This window comes from Xiphophorus hellerii, chromosome 8 (genome assembly GCF_003331165.1).
Source record: "Xiphophorus hellerii strain 12219 chromosome 8, Xiphophorus_hellerii-4.1, whole genome shotgun sequence".
In the NCBI taxonomy this organism is placed as follows: Eukaryota; Metazoa; Chordata; class Actinopteri; order Cyprinodontiformes; family Poeciliidae; genus Xiphophorus; species Xiphophorus hellerii.
This window is the reverse complement of record NC_045679.1, coordinates 5,085,358-5,111,412: the sequence shown is the minus strand read 5'-3', so window position 1 is coordinate 5,111,412 and position 26,055 is coordinate 5,085,358. Positions and strand designations below refer to the sequence as shown.

General features: G+C 36.9%; 2 protein-coding genes across 2 annotated transcripts in view; both read left to right on the top strand.

The window, feature by feature from the left end:
* The window catches only part of LOC116724482 (NLR family CARD domain-containing protein 3-like), a gene marked incomplete at its 3' end in the record, with an annotated part of 89,009 nt that extends 69,441 nt beyond the window's left edge, over positions 1-19,568 (top strand). Inside the window, exons 4-9 of the mRNA XM_032570216.1 lie at positions 12,082-12,310; positions 12,454-14,245; positions 14,672-14,845; positions 15,054-15,227; positions 18,855-18,901; positions 19,051-19,568. Of these exons, the coding sequence (XP_032426107.1) occupies positions 12,082-12,310; positions 12,454-14,245; positions 14,672-14,845; positions 15,054-15,227; positions 18,855-18,901; positions 19,051-19,568 (2,934 nt within the window). The remainder of the gene's footprint in view (positions 1-12,081; positions 12,311-12,453; positions 14,246-14,671; positions 14,846-15,053; positions 15,228-18,854; positions 18,902-19,050) is intronic.
* Positions 6,120-26,055, top strand: part of LOC116724474 (NACHT, LRR and PYD domains-containing protein 14-like) — a 36,595-nt gene continuing 16,659 nt past the window's right edge. The window contains exons 1-2 of the mRNA XM_032570194.1: positions 6,120-6,161; positions 6,296-6,415. The gene's annotated coding sequence lies outside the window, so the exon portion shown is untranslated. The remainder of the gene's footprint in view (positions 6,162-6,295; positions 6,416-26,055) is intronic.

The following is a 26,055-nucleotide window of genomic DNA, read 5'->3' as shown; positions in this document are numbered from 1 at the left end:
ATTTAAATATTTGCATTAAAAAGATTTTTTCATCAACTCTGCCTTTCAGAAAGTCCTGATTTAAAGTAAAACATTCCCATCCCATGAAGGTCAGAGGTCAATGCTTTGAAGCCTAAAGTGGGAAAATCTTCATATTTTCTGTTTCATTCAGAACTTCTACCTGAAACTCAGAACCTGCAGAACATTTTTCTCTTTGGAGGAAAAATCCCAGGAACTGGAAGATCAGAGCAGAATGAAAACTGGAGATCAGTGTTGGACAGAAAAGGTCTGATCGCTGCATCTCTGCTATATTTTACATTTAAATCTGATAACAAACAGTAAACCTGTTTTTAGTGAATAAACCAACATGGATATGACCCGCCACAGCGCCAACGTGGGCCACACCTGATTCAACCCAAACCGGAAAATAAAGGATTTAACTGGAAAAAGCAAAACCCAGTAAAATCAGCAGCTGGTTGTGATTAAAATGCAGTTTGTTGCAGAGGTTCAAACTTCCTGATGGTGACCTCTCCTCCGTCCCTCACCTTGTCTGGCCGGTTTTAATCCTCACTGCAGTGTTAGACTGGAGCTCATCTCTCAGATTAACCAGATTAACACTGAGCTGCAACAGGAACCAAACGTCTCTCCTCCAACTTATTTCACTGATTAATAACAAGGTTGGATAAAAACATTGAGCTGAGCTTCTCATTCCTTAAAGAGTCATGAAGAAAGAAGACTCACCCTGGAACTGCAGAAAAGAAGTTAGAAAGTTTAAAAATAGATGGAAAAAACTTTGTAAATATATTCTAACAAGTGATTTAATTATCTGTTTTTTGTATCTTTTAATGTATAAAACTGTATAAAAAAGGTGTAAATGGTTAAAAATCTCCAGAATGAGCCAATTTTTAACCTGATTAATCATCACAATAATTCTTTGTTGGACCATCGCTACGCGGTACTGAGGAGGAAACTTTAAAAAAGTTTTAATGTAACTTTCTCTATGTCCTAACATGAGATAATCTGAGAGAACAAATGGAGTTCCTCTGCCTCCTCCCTGTGTTCTGCTGAATTACTCTACTGGGTCAGAAACAAGCCATCAGAACCAGAACAATTAGCCATGAGCCTGCAAGTATTGGACATGTTTTTGTCTAAATGAGGTGATTTTATGGCTCCATTTTGCCAGATCACATAGTAGCATTTCTACCTAAAGCCAAACATTAACAGCCAATCCATGTGATCGGTATCTGTGATCGGCAGTGATCGGACCTCATGGTGATCAGAACCGGCAGGAAAAACCCTGATGGGAGCGTCTCTACCCAGGAGTAATATGATGGTTTAGAAGTTCATTGAAATCTTTTCCGTTTTGAAAGAAGCTCACATTTGGGGAACTTGTGAATGATTACATTATTTATCATACTTGGTTCTGCTTAAAATAATTCAATTCAACTGAATTATTCTATTGTCATTATTGTTCTTACATTTGGGAGATTGAACATTTCTGTTTTTATTAAGTTTTTAAAATAAAACTTTAAAAAGTTCAGAAAATAAAATCAATCTACTGAACATTCTGATTTTATGAGGATCTGTTTGAAATGTTTGTTACAAAGTTGATTACTGCATTAATTTTGATGTGAATTAAATTGGTGTGTTTAATTTGTGTTTTTTGTAATGTACTCCATTACTGGATGTAATACTATTTTTAATTTTTAAAAGATTTTGACCCGTTTACTGGCCGACATTAATTCTATAAATCATTTGGTGACCAATTAAAAAGTAAATGTATTGAACTTAAAATGGAAAATCTAATTTCTGGAGCAGAAATATTAATCACTAATACAGTTTCCTCAAGTGACTGGAGTTTATTTATTTTTAACACAGTTTGATGAAATGGTGAAGAAAAATATAAGACAATTATAAATGGAACTGGTTCATTTTTGGGGAAAAACTGTCATAATTGTCAGAAAAATACAAAGAAAATTAAAAACTTTGTTTTTAAACACCTTCAGTAAAATTAAACTTATAAAAAAATGTTTAATAAATCATGGAAAATACTTTATTTTAAGATAAATCTCGGTCGCATCACATGACATTTTTTAAGACCACAGCCGAATCATATTGATAAAAAACCTGTGAAAACGTCTCATTTTAATTTTAATTATAATTTCCGTGTGCACAACATTTCAAATGTTCTAATAATTGCAATGGATAAACATATTTTTAAATGTTTAATTTCCCCTGATGGAAATCCTGATACGTCAACGACCCTGAAACAGACGTTCCTCCAAAATCTCAGTGATTTCCTTTTCTTTCAGTCTTGCATCCACATCAGCAGAAAGAGGTTTTGAAAGCACTGAAATATCATCAGTAGCAATAATTTCAGCATTTAAAAGCTCAAATCTGACTTCATCTAGTTGAGTATCAAGTCCTTGAATGGGAGGTTTTAGACTCCTGGGTAGTTTGAGCAGTGAATGTAACAAACAGCCATTGATAGAAAAAGCTGCTGTTCCTGTAAATGAAGTCAACATGACAGTTTGATTTGATATGTCAGCCTCCTCTCCATCAGTAGAAGAGGCTACTGATGGATCTGATGATCCAGAGCAGTGCTTGCTTCAGAGTCAATACATTTAATCAGGTGGGATTTTCCACTTCCTGCTCCACCGTTGACATAGAAGTAAAATGGATGAGGGTTCAAAGCACAGAAACACTGAATACACCAGTCTCTTACTGCAGTTTGGTGTCTCCATTGGTGGATTGATGGGAAAACTGAGAGCATCAATTTACTGGACTGAACTGGAGATTGATAAAACATGGAGTGGAGTTTTCTTCTGTGCATTTTTGTGCCATAAATGGATTGGAAACCAAATCTGGAAAGAGTTTGACTGGAAAGTAAAAACCAGATTTAATAAAACTCCATTAAAAAGTTTTATTTCCAGGATTCCAACCACAGATAGATGTTGGAGGAATTTGTGGAATGGTCGGTCATCACACACGTCTTCTGGGACTGACCACAAATAAAGACCTTCTGGGAGGAAATGAAACAGGAGATTGAGGACATTCTAAGGACAGATCTCCCCATGGAGCCTCTTCTATTTCTGCTGGACATAAACACCAAGGATTTACTCACTAAAGATCAATGTTACATATTGTTGCACCTTCTGCTACTAGTAGCAAGAAAGACAATTACACTAAACTGGATTAAATCCTGTTCACCAACTGTTGCTGAGTGGAGAAAAACTGGAACATGACAACATGATGGAGCGTCTGACTGAACAACTAGACATGAAAATAGATCATTAAATATGAAGTTTAGAAAATAAATATTGGATTTGAAAATTAAATGTTTAGTTTGGAAAATAAATATTTATTTTGAAGGTAAATATTTAGTTAAAGTTTTATTTCCAAATTTTTATCAGAACTTCTCTCCTTCCTCATGAAGATTTTATCAACCTGCCTCTGATTTCACCTCAGAGCTTCTACTTCCTGGTTCTGTTGCTCTGAAGGAAAAAACTACAAACCAGGTGAGCTGTGATGTCATCAGTTATGCAACATCCGTCACATTTACATTCGGTTTGAATTGACCTGTTCAGGTGTGGCTTCAGACCGTTAGTCGGGTCATAGTAGTTTGTTTAGCCACCAGCTTGAGAGATAGCAAACAGTGAAAAATGAATGAGAATGTGTGAGTGAGCGGAACAAAAAGAGAGCAGAATAGGTGTTAGACAGCAGACAGGAAGCTGGAAACAAAACCTTTTTAAATCCTCTTTAGTCCCAATGTGACTACAGATTCATATTTCCATTATTCTGCATTTCTGAAAACTCACTGCTGCTCCAGTGACTAATTAACTTGGCTGAAGCTTTTTTTAAATAGACATGTTTTCCAGGTGGAGATTATAATCTGAATTTAAAATAAATCTCAAAATCTAATTTAAAACTAGAGATGCACAATATTGGATTTTTGGCCTAAATGTTGATTTACTAAAACTCGTTTGGCAGATAACCAATAACCAATAACCGATACCAATGCCGATATTTTGGTCCTATACCTACTTACTGAAACTATATGGTTTTCTCTGCTGTGGAAATAAAATACTGCATTAATTTGATCAATTTAGCAAGCTACCAAATGCTAATGCTAAAATGATACACTTTCAACTTGCATTGTGTTTAATGTCACCTTTATTTGACATTTGCTCTCTCTAAGACGATGACAACACTCAAACACTCATTGTCACTGGTTCATCAAAACAATGGCTTTTATATCTGTGAGTTATATTAAATTTTACAGCTAATGTCAGCAGATACCGATACAATGCCGATAATATGGTGCTTCAATATTTAAAAGTACCAAATTGTAACTTCAAGATATTAATCTCCTCTGCACCACAATTAAATGCAAACTGAATTCGCATTGGATCAGCTTTTTACACCACAACAAACATCTGAGATTGCTGCATCTATGTCGGTAACTCCAGATAGCTGTAATTACTTTGACAAACATTAATTAGGCCAGAATAAGCTGAATTAATGAGGTTAGCACAGACACCTCAGCCAGGCCTTAGAAACTGAAAACCACTTCTGTTGAGGTTTCAAAGTGTGTGAATGACTGAATGATTGAGGCAAACTGACAAAAGAAGTAGTGGGGAAAAAGTTGCAGAAATCAGTATTCCTCCAACTTTATAGAAAGAAAAAACTAGAATCACACAAAAGGTGTGAACAGCAAACAAGATCTAATCAGAACCAAGTAAACATTCTCACTTATTTCTCCTGTTGCCTTGTGAATGGACTTAGAAAAGAAAATCCTCTGAAAAAAAACAAGTGCATAGTATCAGTCTGAGTATCACAGCACTCTGAATCATTCAAGCTTAATCCTATAGTGTATCGCACCGAATCTACAACGCAGCATAAGACTCATGACTATGTATCACTCCACAAACAGTAAATAAAGCGACACACACATCAACTTTTCATTCCCCCATCATATATCTGCTCAGAGTGCTGCACCGTGGCTGATAGTTTCCCAAACCTGACAGTCGCAATGCTCTAAGTGCAGCAACAGTAACCAGAGACCCCATAAGATAAATGGCTCCGAGTTCAGTGTCAGGGAGTAGGCAACTAATGTGGTCCTGTTTTGACCAGATAACACACACTGCTGCTGTGTGTGTGTGTGTGTCAGCTCATCGACTTTCCCTCAGAGTTTCTACTTCCTGGTTCTGTTGCTCTGAAGGAAAAAACTACAAACCAGATGAGCTGTGACGTCATCAGTTACGCAACATCCGTCACATTTACTTTCGGTTTGAATTTCCCTGTTTATGTGCGGCTCCAGACCGTTAGTTGGGTCTCAGTCTGTTGTTTAAATTTTCTTCTTTAACTCTTTGGATCGTTTGAACAAACTGTAAGTTTGATTTGTTTATTTTTTGAATTTTTCATCACTTTAACTTTTTCCTGATTGTTTCTAATCTCTGACGTTTGGAGAAAAGTTTCACTTCTGATTTCAGCTGAAACTTTAATGTCTCTGCTGTTTGAAGGCTAATCTACAGGATTATTAGATTATTGATGAACTGGAATCAAACAACATGATGAACAGCTGATGTTTCACTGTTTTCTTCTCCGAACTGATTCATGTTTTTATTTCCTGGTACCGAACTCTAGTCTCCACCATTAACGGTCAGCAACAGTTTCCTATTGCTTCCTTTCAAAATAAAATATTATTAAAATGGGTTTGATTCAGTCAGATGATTAAATAATTCATCTTTAATGGAGTGAATAATCCACTTGTAGAAATTAATAATTGTGAACTATAAGACATGTTCAGGTTGAATCAGTGAATGTAAATGTTGCTCCATGTCTCCATCTAGTGGACTGATAGTAGAAGTGCAGCAGCTGATGGCAGCTTCCTCTGCCTCTCTGCTGTCTGACTGCATTCACCTGACACTGATATGAAGCAGAGAAGAAGAGCCAATCAGAGGAGGAGCAGCTGATCTTTTTCCAGCTCTAATGATGTAAAGGATGATCAGAGTTGATGTGCAGATGAATGATGTGTGTTTCCTCTGCAGGTGAAGGTAGAAAGTGTGTGTGAGCTGATGTGAATTCAGCAGCATGGATCAGTGTGAGGACAGAGAGGAGGGAGTCCCTCCCTCTAAAACCACTCTGTGTGGGGAAGATGAGAGCCAGAGCAAAGGTCAGAGGTGAGGTCACCATCTCTAACTGTCCACAGCCCTTTTCACACAGCGTTCACTATATCAGGCCAGAACAGACGTGGTGATGAAGCTGCTGCTGCTCCTCTTTGCTGATTAAGTTTTAATCATCATGTTTCTGTCAGGATCCATCAGAGACTCAAACCAGAACCAGAACCAGAACCCAGCTGTGTGTCCTTTAAGAGCGACAGGTCAAAGGATAAATTCATTCACTTTAAATCTCCTGGATCTCCACCATCAGAGAGGTGAGCTGTTTCTAACTGCTGTAACTGTTCAGTTTATGTCTGTTATTATGACCATCCAATATTAATTTAACACACAAACACAAAAGGCAGAAGTGAGTTTAATTTCTAGATTGATATTTGGATTGTTCTCTAAATCTAAATTTAATTTATTTTCCAGACAGAGTAATGCTGAAAGAAAAAGGCTTTTATGAATTAATTTTATGATTAAAGTTTCATCTCTGTGGTTCAAACATCATCCAACATAGTGGATTATTAACCATTTACACAATTAAGATAAATAAATATCTCATGTGGATATCTTTCAGAACCAGATGGTCTCTAACATACATAAGCTATTGGGTCATTCTCTGAATTCGGTGCATTTTGTGTCTCACAGGTTTATCTCAAATATTTTATTCATTTATTTATTTGAGTTTATTTGATAGGGACAGACACACATCGACATAAACAAACTGAACAAAACAGCAGTCCCATGTTTGCGTCATAGCGCTATAGCAACAGCTAATTTACAGCACTTGTCCCTAGATGGGCTTTTAAAAAGTACCTCTAAAGTTAAAAAGATGATCATTTAAAATAGCACAGCTTGATGTTGACGACATCTACAAACAAACATGAAACATGAAACATCAAAAATGGGTACAGTTCTGTTTTTGACATAACCAGAGTTTAGTTTGTTTCTTGAACGTACTAATACTGGTTACAGACTTTAAATCAACAGGAAGTGAGTTCCAAACTGCAGATCCTCTCATGGACAGAGCACTTTGAGCAAACGTGGTTCTTCGAAAGGGAACCTTACAGTTTCCATCTGAAGCTGCTCTAGTAGATCTGCTGTTGCCCTGCAGTCTCTGTATGCAATTACTCAATGATGTAGGTGCATATCCATTTAAACACTTAAAAATCAATTTTAAAAGATTATAATTTATAAAATCAGAAAAGTCCAAAATGCCGAATTTAGCCAAAATGTGACAATGATGGAATCTGATTGGCTTTTGATATAAAGCCTTCAAAGCCCGATTATAGAGACTTGCTATTGGTTTGAGTCTAGTTTGACTAGTCTGAGACCAGACAGTAGCTCCATAGGAAAAATGTGAGGATCATTGAGTTAAGAAACATCTCTGCACAGTGAAGTGTTAAACAATTTCTATTAAATTTAAAACAGTTTATATTTGATCTAACAGTTTTGCTGATTTTGTCAACATGGCTCCTAAAATTTAACTGAGCATCCAGAATTATTCCTAAATATTTTTCTTGTGATTCTTACTCAATAGGGTCCCCATTGATCTGAATATTCAAGGACTGTAATGATGTTTTCTTGATTGAAAAGCAAATACATTTTGTTTTCTTTGTATTGAGAGTTAAGCAAGAATCATTTAGCCATAATGATAATCTCTGCAGGCTGTTGTGAAGTTTTTCACTGATTACAATACTGTTCTTGTCTGATGTATAAACAATAGTGTCATCAGCAAACATTTGCAAGTTAACTTCAGGACAAACATCAGGAAGACTGTTAACATACAGACTAAAAAGGACTGGACCTAAGATAGTTCCTTGTGGAATCCCTGTTACTATTTTACAGAAGACAGATTTACTATTATTGATGACAACACACTGTTCACGATATTACAAGTATGATTGAAACCAAGACAATGATCGTTCTGAGAAATTAAATGATGAAAGCCTTGAGATCAGTAAGTTGTGGTTCACCGTATCAAAAGCCTCTTCAAGTCCAGGAAAACTGCACCAGTGATTTGTCCCCTATCAAGTGATTGTTTAACATTTTCAAGCAGCAGATTTATAGCAGTCTCTGTAGAATGATTACGTCTGAAGCCAAACTGAAGAGGAAGCAGAAGATTGTTACTTTCTAAATACAATAGTAGTTGTTCTAGAATAATTTTCTCCAGCACTTTTGACATGACCAGAACAAAACTTATTGGCCTGTAGTTACTGATTTCATGGGGACTTCCTGATATAAAAATCGGTTTCACCAAAGCTTTTTTCCATGCATCGGGAAATTGCCCTGTTCTGATGGAAATATTAATTATGTGAGTTAAAGGTTCAACAAAATATTGCTGTATTATTTTTAAAACATAGCATCTAAATTATACATATCATTTGCGTAAGAATTGCTTAAGCTATTGATAGCTTTTTGAACATCAGAGTAATGAATTTCTTTTATCTCAAACAAATCAAAACACTTTTTGGTTGGTTTTGTACCATGTAAATCCATTGGAGCTGGTAGGAACTTTGATGCCAAGTCTTTAACTGATGAGAGGAAAAAATCATTAAATATTGTTGCTAGCTGAGCAGGATCAGTTAGGATTTTTTCTGCTACCTTCATATTTGTAATCAGTGTGTACATTGGGGCTCAGTAAACTGTTTAACTGTTTCCACATCGTCTTACCATTCCCTCCTGCTCCTGACAAAACGTTTATGTAATATTTAGCTTTAGATTTGTACATTTCTTTAACTACTCTGTTCCTCAAACTTTAAAAAAACAGCCAATCTGTGGTCCTTTTGAATTTAAAAAACAATTTTAGGGCATAGTCTCTCTTTTTCATTAACTGCCGAATGTCATCTGATACCCAAGGTAGCTGTATTTTTCTTCATCCCTTCATTTGAGTTTTTAAAAACTTATTCATAGTATCACAAACATTGAGAATATATGTATTACAGCAATCATTTACCTGATGCTGGATTAGGACGTCATCCCAATTAACCCTTGCTAATTCAGCCTCAAATTTGGGTCCATCCTTTCTTGGAATTTGTATTAAAATCTGTTTCTGTGTATTATAATGACTGACAAAACGATTTCGAGGTAATTTCCTTCCAATGAGAGTGATATTGTGGTCAGATAAGCCGCACACTAAGTTATAGGTTTTTATGATTCGACCAGGTTTGTTTGAAAAGGTTAAATCTATTAAGGTTTGACTGTTTTTGGTGATACGAGAGGGACCATTGATTAACTGATGAAAATCTAATTTTGCTGTCAGTTCTCTATATTTTCATATAATGCAACCCACATTTTTTGACAAAAATCAAGTATTGGAAATATCCGTGTGTCTTGGTAATATGACATACAAATATATTTTAAAAATTATGTTTTTTAAGATTTGATGGGTTGTTGAAGCGTAGAGATGAGCCAAATGAGCATGTCCCCACTGACCAATGTTAATTTTTCAGTGAATATAAAACAAATTAAACTAACCAGTAACTGCAACTTATTTGTACCATTTTAAACATTTTTAGGTATACTTTAATCTAAATAAAAGAAATATGAGAAAAATATATGAATTATTTATAAAATATCACTTTTTAATCATATCCCTCCAGTTTTGTTTAACCCTATAACAGCAGACCAATCCCTCCTTTTTATAAATAATGGTTCAGTCCAATTTCCTCAGCACCCTGGAAGTGACATCACTCAAGTTTTTTCCCGCTCACACTGTAAAGAGATTTAAGTGTTAATATAGTTTCTTACCAATATTTGATTATTTTTTATCCAAACATTGTCATTGTCAAGCTCAACCTTTCAACACCTTTAGGCATGTAAATGATAATTATTGTTGTTTGGGGAAAAAGTAAAGAATGGTCTTTGAAACATATTAATTCTTGTTTTCATCATATCATATGTTGCTCCATAACCTAGCTAATGTGGACTTATGGCAACTTTTAGTAAAAATCTTCAACCCCGTTACAGTCTTGTCAACTGTTACAATGGGTTCAACCGTTACTTGATACATTGTTATGATTTATTTATAATAACAGCAAATATTAGACTAATATTTGTTGGACTGTATGCAAAGTTTAAAGAATGATTCAAAACCGTAAAAAAGCCTGATTTAATGTTTATTTTAAAGTATATGTTAATGATTTATGAAGAGCTTTTTCATCAAGTTACCATATTCTACTTATCAGTCTAATTATTATGATTCAGAATCAAATAAGATATACATTAATATCAAGGGACATGTCATCTAAAAGGAACTGGAAGAATTAGTTTAATTATGTTAGAGTTTTACTCATAGAGGAAAGAAATTGTCCCGTTATGGGGTTGAATTTAAAGCCACTTAAGTAACAAAGAAATTCTTAATACTGTTTGGGATTTCATGAATAAGGTGGGGAGACACATTTTCCTGGAGGTTTAAAGAGTCCTTCAATAGATGCAGTGATCAAAAACACAATTTATTGTGGTATATATTTAAATAATCTGAGACACCAAAATGTACCGAATTCAGAGAATCACCCAATTACTGCTGATGAATAACGGGGACAAAAATGACCCATAATGAACTCACTTTTCAATCAAGACACAGAAACTATCATGTTGACATGACCTTTGACCCACAAACATTTAACTGCATTTTCTTCTGTTTAGCATCAACTAATTTTTTCCAAATGAAACAGACTCATTTATTTAATCAAATATTAATATTAACACAGAAACACAAAGGCAGAAGTAAATTTCTGATAGGTATTTTCTCGACCTACATAAAAGAGAACCACAAACAACGTTTATTAGTTTTCAACCAAGCTTTTGCAAAAGGGGGAAGACACAGAAAACTGCTTCTTCAAGCCGCTCATCGTGTGTTCCCACACTCTGCTGCAGCGCTTGTCTTTTTATTAACACAGGGAAGGAGTAAATGGGATGTGGGAGAGTGATCTTAACAGAAAAGGGATATTCTGATAACAAGGAAGGAGGAACACAGAAACTACATTCTACACACAGGCAGTTTCACAAGTAAGGAGTATTTCAGTAGAAAGGGAAACAGCTGCAGAAAACATGTTCATGGTTAAGGGAAAAATCAAGTTTTGTCTTTCACACAGTTTAACAAATTCCTCCTCTCTGGGGTGAGAACACTAAACCTTTAAATGAAAAACAATTTAGTAAAACTACTAATGTAAGAGTGATAACAAAACATTATTGTACCCATTTCATTTCTAGGTTTATATTTGGATTAGTCTCTAAGTCCGATTAAACACAGATTAATGCTGAAAGACAAAGAGGACCCCACATGGACACACATCCACATATCTCAAACCTCCTCCATGTCCACATCACCTCAGATCTAGTCATCAGAACCTGATGGATGTCCCACACTGTCCTGAAGACCTGTGTGGACAGAGCCTTCACTTCCACTGTCCCCAAGCTCTGGGAAACTGTCTCCACCAGCATCAGATCTAATGACAGTTTGGACTGTTTGAAGTCCAAGTTCAGCATCAACCTTTTAAAATGTCTTCTAGGTGATTTTGGTGTTACTGCTCTTCATCCTTGTAGTTCATCTTCCTCTTTCTAACTTCACTCCATTTTGTTCATATGATGCTCTGTTTTTCTGCTTCAAGTACATTTAATGTGAAAGTCTTGGTGATTTCATTTCTGAATACTGCTGGATAAATATTTGTTGACTTCCTAATTGTTCCTGGTTCCTCTACAGAGTGGACCAGCAGAGCTCAGAGGTTCCCAGTGGTCTGTCTGCCCAGCAGCATAAAACACAGCTGGACTCAATATTTATGGTCTGTACATGAACAACTTTTCCAACGGTTCTGTTCACAGTCATCTCCATGCTGCACTTTGTAGACCAGAGGACTGTCAGTCTGTCAAACATCCATCTGGTGTTTGGCTCCATGATTTCAGTCTGATGTTTCCTTCATCTATTATTCTATTCCAGACACTGGAGGACAACATTGTCACTTTTCTGAAGAACGAGCTGAAGAAGATCCATAAGATTCTGAGTCCAAATGACCCAGAATGCACAGAGAATCAGAGAGATGATGATGAGGTGTTGGAAGGTCAGGATGAAGAGCAGAGGAGTAGCAGCAGAGAGGCAGTGATGAAGATCACACTGAACTTCCTGAGGAGGATGACGCAGGAGGAGCTGGCTGACCGTCTGGAGAGCAGTAAGAGGATTTCTACAAAGGTTTAACCTGATGGATAAATCACACATTTACTGAAATTTGAAGAGATGGAATCACATTTATGCAAAACATCTTGAGAATAAAATTTTATCTAGTTCTTGATTTTACTTTTTGTCTTATTTTAGAACGTCTTGCAGCAGTTTGTCAACATCAACTTAAATCTGGTCTGAAGAAGAAGTTCCAGTCTGTGTTTGAGGGGATTGCTAAAGCAGGAAGTCCAACCCTTCTGAACCAGATCTACACAGAGCTCTACATCACAGAGGGAGGGACTGGAGAGGTCAATGATGAACATGAGGTCAGACAGATTGAAACAGCATCCAGGAAACCAGACATACCAGAAACAACAGTCAGACAAGAAGACATCTTTAAAGTCCAACCTGGAAGAGACCAACCAATCAGAACAGTGATGACAAAGGGAGTGGCTGGCATTGGGAAAACAGTCCTAACACAAAAGTTCACTCTGGACTGGGCTGAAGACAAAGCCCACCAGAACATCCAGTTCATATTTCCATTCACGTTCAGAGAGCTGAATGTGCTGAAAGAGAAAAAGTTCAGTTTGGTGGAACTTGTTCATCACTTCTTTACTGAAACCAAAGAAATTTGCAGCTTTGAACACTTCCAGGTTCTGTTCATCTTTGATGGTCTGGATGAGAGTCGACTTCCTCTGGACTTCCACAACAAGGAGATCCTGACTGATGCTACAGAGTCCACCTCAGTGGATGTTCTGCTGACAAACCTTATCAGAGGGAAACTGCTTCCTTCTGCTCTCCTCTGGATAACCACACGACCTGCAGCAGCCAATCAGATCCCTCCTCAGTGTGTTGGCATGGTAACAGAGGTCAGAGGGTTCAATGACCCACAGAAGGAGGAGTACTTCAGGAAGAGATTCAGAGATAAGCAGCAGGGCAGCAGGATCATCTCCCACATGAAGACATCACAAAGCCTCCACATCATGTGCCACATCCCAGTCTTCTGCTGGATCACTGCTACAGTTCTGGAGGATGTGTTGGAGACCAGAGAGGGAGGAGAGCTGCCCAGAACCCTGACTGAGATGTACATCCACTTCCTGGTTGTTCAGACCAAAGTGAAGAAGGTCAAGTATGATGGAGGAGCTGAAACAGATCCACACTGGAGTCCAGAGAGCAGGAAGATGATTGAGTCTCTGGGAAAACTGGCTTTTGATCAGCTGCAGAAAGGAAACCTGATCTTCTATGAATCAGACCTGACAGATTGTGGCATCGATATCAGAGCAGCCTCAGTGTACTCAGGAGTGTTCACACAGATCTTTAAAGAGGAGAGAGGTCTGTACCAGGACAAGGTGTTCTGCTTCGTCCATCTGAGTGTTCAGGAGTTTCTGGCTGCTCTTCATGTTCATCTGACCTTCATCAAATCTGGTTCTGACGTCATGAAAGAAACACAAAGATCTAAGAAATCTTCATTACTTAATAAATCTGACCTAAAATCTCTCCATCAGAGAGCTGTTGACCAGGCCTTACAGAGTCCAAATGGACACCTGGACTTGTTCCTCCGCTTCCTCCTGGGACTTTCACTGCAGACCAATCAGAGACTCCTAAAAGGTCTGCTCACAAAGACAGGAAGTAGTTCACAAACTAATCGGAAAACAGTTCAGTTCATCAAGAAAAACATCAGTATAAATGTGTCTGCAGAGAAAAGCATCAATCTGTTCCACTGTCTGAATGAACTGAATGATCGTTCTCTAGTGGAGGAGATCCAACAGTCTCTGAGTTCAGGAAGTCTCTCCACAGATAAACTGTCTCCTGCTCAGTGGTCAGCTCTGGGTTTCATCTTAGTGTCATCAGGAAAAGATCTGGATGTGTTTGACCTGAGGAAATACTCTGCTTCAGAGGAGGTTCTTCTGAGGCTGCTGCCAGTGGTTAAAGCCTCCAACAAAGCTCTGTAAGGTCACAGATTGTTACTGTATTTTTTATAGATAGGAATCTGCTAATTATGAGGTAAATATTCATGTTTCAGTTTACATATTGGTGCATTATCTCTTCATTAGGAGTGTTGCTCAAAAAAGAAACATACTTCCTTCAGCAGCTGGACATAGTGTTACATATTAAAGCAGCAAAACTTCTCCACTGTTAAAATTGAAATTGGATTAATATAGTTAATTATGAAAATTTATAATGCTATTTCCAACCTCCTTGTTACCTGTAGTTCAGTTCTTTGAGGCTGGAGGTCCAACTGTAGACTGAACCAGTTCACAACAAATGCAAAGGTTGTGTAAAATAAGATAGTTCCTTCTCTGTCCAATAAAAACATTGTTGATTTGAAAGAACACGTTTTTTTAATAATAGATTTGTGTCTCTGTCTCCTCAGACTGAGTGGCTGTAACCTCTCAGAGAGAAGCTGTGAAGCTCTGTCCTCAGTTCTCAGCTCCCAGTCCTCCAGTCTCAGAGAACTGGACCTGAGTAACAACAACCTGCAGGATTCAGGAGTGAAGCTTCTCTCTGCTGGACTGAAGAGTCCAAACTGCAACCTGGAAACTCTCAGGTAACTCTGGGCACTTGATAAATTGTTTCATCTTAGGTGCAAAAAGAAACATTATTACAGATCCCAGCAGTTTATTGGCATTCTTATTAATTCCACATGTTACAAATCAATCAATCAATCCATCCATCCATCCATCCATCCATCCATCAGTTCAGACCTTGGGTTCTACCTCAATGTTCTCATCATGTGATGAATTGTGTGTCTGCAGCTTATCAGGCTGTTTGGTCTCAGAGGAAGGCTGTGCTTCTCTGGCCTCAGCTCTGACCTCCAACCCCTCCCATCTGAAAGAGTTGGACCTGAGCTACAATCATCCAGGAGACTCAGGAGTGAAGCTGCTGTCGGCTGGACTGAAGGATCCACACTGGAGACTGGAAGCTCTCAGGTATGGAGGAACCTGCTGCAGGAGCAGAGAAGGTCTGATAGAGGAGGAAGAGGGAGAAATGTCTTTAGTCAGTCTGCTGGGAAACATTTAGTTTGAAACAATTCATGAGGCAAAGAAAGAAAGTGAGAATTTTAACAATTTCATCCATTTAGTAGTTTGATCTCCACCAGGGGGCGAAATCTGGAAAATGATCCAAAGAATGAAAGGAATCAGGAGAGAATGGAAATCCCTTGTTTTCCAGAGGAAATGAAGAATTGCAGTGAATGATGGTGAAAAAGTAGAATTGTGCTCTGTTGACTGTGGTAGAAATTAAAAAACAATAATAAGACCTTTTAGACAAATCCAAGAAAAGAGTAATGTGTTTAGGTTTTCAGTAGTTGGGAAAGCTTTTGGGATTGTTCAATAAAGTTTGGGAAAAATTCCCAACGTCTTGGAAAAAGGCAGAGACCCTTCATGTTGGAAAACCAGGGAAATATCCATCCGACCAATCAGATTCCAGATCCACAGCTCTGACGTCACATTTAGGATAAATAATGGAATCGTAATAAGAGAAAGAAAAACATTTTATTGATAAAGTAGAGGGATGATATCAGCCCATCAGATGGTTTAGAAGAGGGAGAGGAAGCATCATGGGACTGCAGAGGTCCTTCACCTGATCCTGGTTGTTGGGACAAGAACTTTGTTACTGAACTTAAGGACATTTTTCATGTTTCTGTACGTAAGTAGATTTAATGGTGGGAACTTTTACTCCACGACATTTTACAGTGTCTGTACTTTCTACTTCACTACATTTCTATAAACGTTGCATTACAAGTTACATCCAAGTCGCTTTGCGCTTTTTGATTTGTTGGTTAGTTTGAAAGTAATCAATGATTCTGGTGCCGCCTTTGCCTCCCTGATATCATGAACTGCTAGCTTTCAAAAATTCACCATCAAATCTGAAAAACATATCGAGGAAAGTTAAGCTGCTAAACGCTGTCTGAGGTTTGGGTGTTAAATTGATTTAGGTTAGAGAAGTTTTATGTAATCTTACCAAGCTTCTAGTTTAAATCGACTGCAATAAATAAAACAATTAAATAGTTGTAAGCAGCTGAACTGGCAGTAACATTGATTACTGCGGTCGGGGCGCATGGAGCGCAGCGTCTCCTGCCATGAATGTCCCAGTAACGTTAAACTCCTCCACATCCTGGTTACTGAATTAATGTGAATAATCTCCATCTCATATTTGCATTTACAGTCATATTCAATAAATTAGAATATTGGTTCCCATGAGGCTCGTTTGTCAGGTTTTAAAACAACTTCAGCAGATATTAAACATATTTTTCATTAGACCCACATTTCTGCATTAATTGTTTTTATTGATCTGTAATCTGATCAGAAATGTTATGTTTTCATTAAATGTAAGCAATAAATCATCATCATTAACAAATAAAAGCTTTAAAACAGTTTGTGGGGAATTAATCTGTATGATGTGTTTAACTTGTGAGCCGAGTTACTGAAATACTTTCATAAATATTCTAATTTATTGAAAATGACTGTAGTAAAGGACTGCTAGAGAGACGCAGGTCATCCTGAAATTCTGATGCATAGAATCACAAATCTAAATCTAAACTGTCTCAGAGAGTAAACACAATAAAACATGATTTATCTGCAGCATTGATCATTAAATGGCTCATTAATGATGTATTAAAATTAAATATGATCGGTACACTTAATGATATTGTATTAGCCATTAGGTAAAACATTCAGCAAGTACTTTTACTTTTAATACTTTAAGTATTTATAAAAGTCAGTACTTCCTTACTTTTACTCAAGTAAAAATGTTAATGTGGTTCTTTTACTAGAGAACATTTTTGTCTGTTTATTTGTACTTTTACTTCAGTACATTGTTTGAGTTCTTTCTCCACCTCTGGTGAACAGCCAGTAGGTGGCGCTAGAGTCAGGAGGAGGCAGCCTGGAGAAAAGGCTGTTCCTCCCTGATCTGTTTCCAAGCAGTCAGAGTGTAGAAGTTGAGAGCTGGAGAAGTTTCCTCCTGTTGCTGCAGCAGCAGAGATGTTCTGCTTCATGGACTAAATCAAGTTGGAAAGAGGAGAGATCTTTACTGAGCTGCTGGATAAAAGCTTCTGAAACATTTCAACTCTTTCTGGAAACTAATGAGACATAAAAACAATGGATGTTTTTACCATCCAGACCTTTAGAACCAGTTCAGGTCAATAATTCAGTTGTTTCTGTGGAAGATGAACAGATTTGATGTGAAATGATGAAATTCTTCATTTCTATCTGATGTTCCAGCAGATCTGTAGAAAATGGAGCTGCAGCTCTCAGATATTTCAGTCGTCATGTTTTCTATCAATGAATCCACTGATTAAAGCAGGAATCTCATCTCCATGTTCTCCTCCAGAGGTTCCCAAGGTTTGTTCCTGGAAGCTGCTGCTGGTTCCTCCAATCCAGGCTCCGCCCCCTTTAGAGGAAATCTGTCCATATATGGCGCTAAGAGTCACCTTGATGCTGCAAAGCTTTGTTCAGGGATGAGATGTCAGGATGTTAGTGTCAGTCTGTTCCACGAACGTAGAGCTGAACAGGAGAAGAACTTGAAGCTTCTTCTTGGCCTCTGATTGCAACAGCAGGACAATCCAACATTTTAGTCTGACTTCATCTGGAAATATTTCTTTGACCCTGAATCAGTTTGAAGGCAGGCCAGCTCCTCATCAGAGCTGAGATCTTCTCTGTCCTCCATGCTGGAAACGTACAAGTCCAGCAGCTCCTGATCAGTGACATCAGAGCGTGACATCATCAGTAGAGTGATGATGTCATTTCCCTCTCAGAGCAGCTTGGAAATCTGAGAGGAAAGATGCAAACAAAGACTCTCTGGACTGTTGGATCTGCTGGTTCTGGTTGCAGATGCTCCTTGGACACTTTCACAAGCCATTACTGCAGCTGCTGGATTCAGGATGCTGCTTCTTCTTCTTGGTCTCATTGTAAATGTGTGCAGCAGCGCCACTTGGTGCTGTTGGTTGGTAGAGGAAGTGCTGAAAGGTTGGAGGTGTTTGTCAGAGGTGTGTGATGATGGAAGCCTCTCCCTGGTTTGTGAGTCTGAGCTCAGAGATCAAATCTTTGATTCTTGTTGAACTCTTTGTTGAATGTGATGCAGTTTCTCCTTTTTAATGTTTGTATTTCTGGATATTACAGTGAGGCCACAGCAGGTTTTCAGCAGCAGGGCTGTTTAGTGTTTCATTCCTTCATCTGTGTGTGGGAGTGTGGATGGAACAGGTATCCAGGTGTTGTGTCAGAGTTTAGATTGATTGTATTTTAATGCTGATTATTAAATCAGGTTGAGCTTCCAGAAATGTTTCCTTAGTTTCCTGATGTCCTTTTAGGCTTCAGTGAGTTTCTTCACGTTGTTACTGAGGGATTTCCTTTCTCCTCTCTGTTGGAGCTTTTCCTGTGTTTGGAGAAATGAGTTGTGCTGCAGCAGCACCAACTGTCCTTCCTACATCCACTGCAGTTTGCAATCCAAATGTTGGACTGTTCCTGTCTCAGTGGAGGACAATGTGTGTCTGAGAGACATGTAATGTCCATGTTTGCTGCTGAAAGAGACTGATGGTCTGACCCCCCTCCTCCTTTCAGGGAGGAGCCTGCTGGAGTCCCATTCTTGACACCAGGTCTGAGGAAGTGTAAGTGTATTTTTCATCTGATTCATGACAACAAAGCAGCTCACATTCAACCATCTTCAAACTGTCACATCACTCATTCAGGAGTCATCATCAAAGTGTCAATAAATGATCAATAACTGCAGCTGGATTGTGTTTGTTTTCTCCATCAGATTCCTGTCAACTCACCATCGACACAAACACAGTGAACAGAGAACTCAAACTGTCTGAAGACAACAGGAAGGTGACATATGTGAAGGAGCTTCAGTCATATCCTGATCATCCAGACAGATTTGATTACTGGCCTCAGCTGCTGTGTAGAACTGGTCTGACTGGTCGCTGTTACTGGGAGGTCGAGTGGAGAGGAGATGTTGATATATCAGTGAGTTACAGAAGAATCAAGAGGAAAGAATACAGTAGAGATTGTTTGTTTGGATATAATGATCATTCCTGGAGTCTGAGATGCTCTTATGATGGTTACTCTGTCTGTCACAATAAGATAAAAACTCGTCTCTCCTCCTCCTCTGTCTCTAACAGAGTAGCAGTGTATGTGGACTGTCCTGCTGGCATTCTGTCCTTCTACAGAGTTTCCTCTGACTCACTGATCCTCCTCCACACCTTCAACACCACATTCACTGAACCTCTGATTCCTGGATTTGGGTTGTGGTCCAGTTCTGGTTCCTCTTCAGTGTTTCTGTGCTGAGTTGAGTCTAAAGAGTCTAAAGATTTTCCTCCTGTCAGAGAAACTCTCTCACTGTTGAACAGATAGTTCAGTCTCTACAATCTATTTCTTGGTGAAACAATTCTGATTGAGTCCTTGGAAAACTTTTCTTCTTCCAGTCCTTTAAATATGGAAGCTGGAATTATTCCAGGAGTATTCCAGGATGATTCCAGGATTATTCCAGTATCCTCATGTTTTCCTGTTTGTTTCCAGTCAAAGCTTCACACTGAATATCAAGATGTTGTTTCTCTTATTTCTTCCTTTCATTCATCAGATTTTATTGAAATGTTGATCAGTTTTTCTCAATCACTGATCATTTTCTGTTTCTATCGGCTCCTATTTTTCTCAACATGTCAGATTTGAATATTAAATCTTCCTTTTGTAAATTTGCTGCAGTTTTTCTTCATGTGTTTTAAATAAAAACATTTTTCTTCTGCATTTGGTTCATTTGCTGCTCATTCTGTTCTTTTCCTGCTCAAATTTAAATATTTGCATTAAAAATATTTTTTCATCAACTCTGCCTTTCAGAAAGTCCTGATTTAAAGTAAAACATTCCCATCCCATGAAGGTCAGAGGTCAATGCTTTGAAGCCTAAAGTGGGAAAATCTTCATATTTTCTGTTTCATTCAGAACTTCTACCTGAAACTCAGAACCTGCAGAACATTTTTCTCTTTGGAGGAAAAATGCCAGGAACTGGAAGATCAGAGCAGAATGAAAACTGGAGATCAGTGTTGGACAGAAAAGGTCTGATCGCTGCATCTCTGCTATATTTTACATTTAAATCTGATAACAAAAAGTAAACCTGTTTTTAGTGAATAAACCAACATGGATATGACCCGCCACAGCGCCAACGTGGGCCACACCTGATTCAACCCAAACCGGAAAATAAAGGATTTAAGTGGAAAAAGCAAAACCCAGTAAAATCAGCAGCTGGTTGTGATTAAAATGCAGTTTGTTGCAGAGGTTCAAACTTCCTGATGGTGACCTCTCCTCCGTCCCTCACCTTGTCTGGCCGGTTTTAATCCTCACTGCAGTGTTAGACTGGAGCTCATCTCTCAGATTAACCAGATTAACACTGAGCTGCAACAGGAACCAAACGTCTCTCCTCCAACTTATTTCACTGATTAATAACAAGGTTGGATAAAAACATTGAGCTGAGCTTCTCATTCCTTAAAAAGTCATGAAGAAAGACTCACCCTGGAACTGCAGAAAAGAAGTTAGAAAGTTTAAAAATAGATGGATAAAACTTTGTAAATATATTCTAACAAGTGATTTAATTATCTGTTTTTGTATCTTTTAATGTATAAAACTGTATAAAAAAGGTGTAAATGGTTAAAAATCTTCAGAATGAGCCAATTTTTAACCTGATTAATCATCACAATAATTCTTTGTTGGACCATCGCTACGCGGTACTGAGGAGGAAACTTTAAAAAAGTTTTAATGTAACTTTCTCTATGTCCTAACATGAGATAATCTGAGAGAACAAATGGAGTTCCTCTGCCTCCTCCCTGTGTTCTGCTGAATTACTCTACTGGGTCAGAAACAAGCCATCAGAACCAGAACAATTAGCCATGAGCCTGCAAGTATTGGACATGTTTTTGTCTAAATGAGGTGATTTTATGGCTCCATTTTGCCAGATCACATAGTAGCATTTCTACCTAAAGCCAAACATTAACAGCCAATCCATGTGATCGGTATCTGTGATCGGCAGTGATCGGACCTCATGGTGATCAGAACCGGCAGGAAAAACCCTGATGGGAGCGTCTCTACCCAGGAGTAATATGATGGTTTAGAAGTTCATTGAAATCTTTTCCGTTTTGAAAGAAGCTCACATTTGGGGAACTTGTGAATGATTACATTATTTATCATACTTGGTTCTGCTTAAAATAATTCAATTCAACTGAATTATTCTATTGTCATTATTGTTCTTACATTTGGGAGATTGAACATTTCTGTTTTTATTAAGTTTTTAAAATAAAACTTTAAAAAGTTCAGAAAATAAAATCAATCTACTGAACATTCTGATTTTATGAGGATCTGTTTGAAATGTTTGTTACAAAGTTGATTACTGCATTAATTTTTATATGAATTAAATTGGTGTGTTTAATTTGTGTTTTTTGTAATGTACTGTTACGGGATGTGATACTATTTTTATTTTTTAAAGGATTTTGACCCGTTTACTGGCCGACATTTATTCTATAAATCATTTGGTGACCAATTAAAAAGTAAATGTATTGAACTAAAAATGGAATATCTAATTTCTGGAGCAGAAATATTAATCACTAATACAGTTTCCTCAAGTGACTGGAGATTCTAAACTGTATTTTAAAGCCACAAACTAAAATATATTTTATTGAAATATTGGACAGAGCTTTGCAAGACTAAGAAAAGAGGCAGCTAAAAACTTTAAACTGTCAACAAGGTTGCTGCACATTTTTCTAACAAAACAACATGAAAGAAAATCAGTGAAGGCACATAGGGAAGAAGAGAGGAAGAAAAGTTAAAATACAAACGAGAAAGAAGGGCAGACACTAGAATGAAAGGATGGACAGAAATAAAGAAAAAATATATTTTTGTATTTTTGCTTTGTTTTTCCATATTTATGCATGCCTGGAAACCATTTGAACTAAATGCACAACACACTTTTCAGATTATTTATACATAACAAAAACAAAATAATTAAAAAACAACAGCATTATTTTACTTTTCTTCCACCTCACAACAATTATGTGTTACATTGTTTCTCTATCGCATAAAATCCCAAGACAAACATTTCAGTTTGAGGTTAAAACATAACGTGAAAATGTTTCAAAGCATTCGTTATTTACATGCCTGTATTATAAAATCAAAGTACTGCGTTAAAAATCTGCTTTCAGCCATTTTAATCCCCTAAAATCAGCAAATACTTGCTCAGTTAGCATCACACGTCAACAACAGCAAAGACCAAAAACTACAGCCGACCCAAAACCACAAGTAAAATGTACAAATTAAACATTTCAGTGCAGTACAATAAACCAAGCTGTCTTACCTCAATGTATGTTTTCATTTGCTACACGGAAACCGTCGTACTGTAAGGAAAACAGTTAGCCATCATTAGCCAACATGGAGCTCAGGGGCCTCATGCATAAAGCGTGTGCTTAAAAACTTGGGTATAGATTATGTCTTTTACCTTGTAATGATCTATTCCTGGTTTAGCTCTCACTTCATCCCTAAAGTTAAAACTTCTCACAGAAAGTGAGCCAAAAAAACCAAGATGCCGCCGTCTGTTTGGACCAGTTGCAGAGAGGGCACAGGAAGGAAGAAGAGAAAAACAGAGCCAACAGTATGAGGGTGAGTATAAACACAGAAATGGCTGCAGTAAGGCACACTGAGAGAACACAGAGCAGCTTTGGGGAACAATTTTAGAGCAAAATTAGAAGCAAAGCTCATATCTTCCCATCTAAACTTGAAGCTGGTTCTATAAGAGGCAAAAACTTGAGGGTTCTGGTTCCAGTCCTGCTTTTGGGGATTAAATTCAATGTGCAGTGCTGAAATAAGATTGTATAAGATCTTTGGGACTGCGCGTACTGACGTCTTTCTAACTCCTGTCAGAAACTCTGCTGCAATATTTTAATCCTCATGGAGAGACTTACTGAAAGAAAAAATAGCAGAAATTCTTTAACTCTGAAGGATATTCTTTATAATGGTAGCATCATGTTAAATGTACAAAATAAAGTGATTAATTCTGGTCTAAATAAATGTTTTTTTGGTTTTTTTGACATTCATTGAGACCAAATTTGATCTATTCATGGCAGATTTTTCTGATCCACATCTTGAGTTATTTGGGTTTTTACTCACCCATAGATAGTGTACAGTAGAAACCAGATATTTACAAACTGTATAAAAAGTTGTTGCCATTTTCAAACATTAAGTCATTAAGTTAGGATAACCAAAACAATTTCTGTTTGCTAAATGCAACATAAATATGTCATTTGGGGAATGAAACAACTTTACCAGAACATCTTAACATCTTCCTAGAGCAGGATTATGACTATAGGAACAATACAGATCAATAAAGACAAGCACAAGGTAGAACAACTAATATAGTTTAATCCTGAATAAATTACACTGATATAACCACCAGTAAACAGTATCAATATATATCAGGATAAAGATATATAGAAATATGATACATACTAAGAAAACTAACCAGAAAATTCAGACACCAATTTTAAAATGCACCTAATTATTACTTATTAATTTTGTACATCTCAAATGTAGCTTAAAAACAGACTCCTTGCAAGAATAAACAGTTACTATAGCAAGTTTAACGGTGTAAAAGTTACAGAAAGATTGTAACTTACATTTCAAAGTGCTCTGAATAAGAAAAAGGTTAAAAATAGGCATAAAACATGAGATTCAGAGCTGACAAAGTGGTAGAAAACATTATAAAAGCACAGCATGAATCACAACTTCCTTATAAATTATAAATCACGTTTTTTTCCCCTGTATGAAACATTTACCTTTGATCCAAGCTCAAATGAACAAAAGCTTTCCAAGTACAGATCGTCTCCCTGGCTCTGGCTGGATGCAATTTTAAATGTTTTTAAATCATTAAAACTTCACCATACCATTTATTTTTAATGCGCGTCAAATTGCACCAAAAGTTTCATGCATGCTGGTGGAGCTGAAGAGGCAGAATAAACTTATAGAAAACATGCTCCTGTAACACCAGCAACTCTCTTTAACATTAAGGCAGAAGTGGAAATTAAAGGCGAAACATAATTTATACTGAAGGTAAAGTTTAGAGATAAAACATGAAACATTTACTTATTTATGCCTGTATGAAAAATTTAAAACCATTTCCAATCAAATGCTTTTAATGACATGCAAGAAAAGTCAGAAAATTGCTTTGACACCAAGTTCCCAAAATAAAGAAATAAGTGATTAACATTTATTATTCACAGTTAAGATGCATGGATCATATACGTATTAAAGAGCCTGAATACAAAAATGCATAACACATTTTTTTATGTTTCCTAGTAAAAAAAAGTATAAAATCACCAACTTTAGTTGGTCTATTATATAAATTTCCAAATAAAATGCTATGAAGTTTGTGGTTTTATTGTAACAAAATGTGAAATAAAAAACACTTGACTATATTTCAGACATTTTAGTCATTTAGTAAAAATAACAGGAACAGGTCAGTCCAACACTGTCAGCTGTACGAAACATACGACACCTGAAGGTAACTGGTGTTGCCTGGTAACGTGTACAGATGACAACATAGGTTTATTCCAATGTAAACGTCACTGGCATATTAAACAACGGCATATTTTCAGTATCAGAGTTCATGGCTCTCCAAGAGCTTATTGCTTATGTAAAGTATTAATATCAAAACCACTTTAGAAGTGTGTGTGAGATCATTGTCCTCTTAAAGCACCAATACATGTTTTAAAACATGCTGATTCCAGGTACAGTAAACCTTTTAAACTGTGATATAAACAAATAAAAAACATTAAGATTAAGTGAACATACAGAGAAACAAAATGAAATGTGCAAGGAAAAATACATTGGAGGTAAACCCGGACCTTTATTTATTTATTTAAACAGAACTGCTTTTGAAACATTGTGCACATATTTCTATCAGGTTTCAGGTAAGGATGCTTCTTCAAGCTTGACATCAGGAAGCTTTATGCAAAGGTTATGAGTGTTTTAAATCACAATTTGGGAACTTCGCTGAGGTAATATTAAAGAATATAAAAGCATCATCCTTTATTATTTCATCCACTTTATAAAAGTGGATGAAAGTGGCAGAAAAACAGACCCACAGAATGATGCTGCCACTGCCATGTTTGATATTTGGTACAGTGTTTGTAGATTTAACATCTTATCTTAGCTCCTCCAAATATCATCTTAGTCACTGTTTTTTGTTTCATTTAAACATAAAGAATAAACCTTACTTTTTATTTTTTTGCAATACTTTAAATTAATTGTTTCACTTGGTTTCATATATTCAACAATTCAAGTTTTATTATAATAATTACGGCAACAGAGAAAATCAGTTTCCCACATGTTCCTGTAAACTGCTCTTCCTTGTGCATTTTAAGGTCTGCTGGAAATGTTTCCACATCAAAATCTCCTGCAAGTTCAGCACCTTTTTCCTCAACTTGTTCAAACAAACAAATTTAACAAGTGCAGAAAAACACACAGAAGTTTGCATTTTAAGTGTTCAGAAAAAAAAGAGCAAAACTATGTACAATCACTCCACTGGTAAAAACATAACCCATTGGCCAACGATAACGAACTCCAACACCAAGTTACTAATGCAAACAAGTAACACAAACTCATACTTGGTTCCAAAGTAACAAAGAAATCCAGATAAATCTGAGCATTGAATGTGGCACTTACTCTGTACAGTACAATTTCACCAGAACTCACTCAAATATGCTTTTTTTGTATTTATATAGCAATAAAC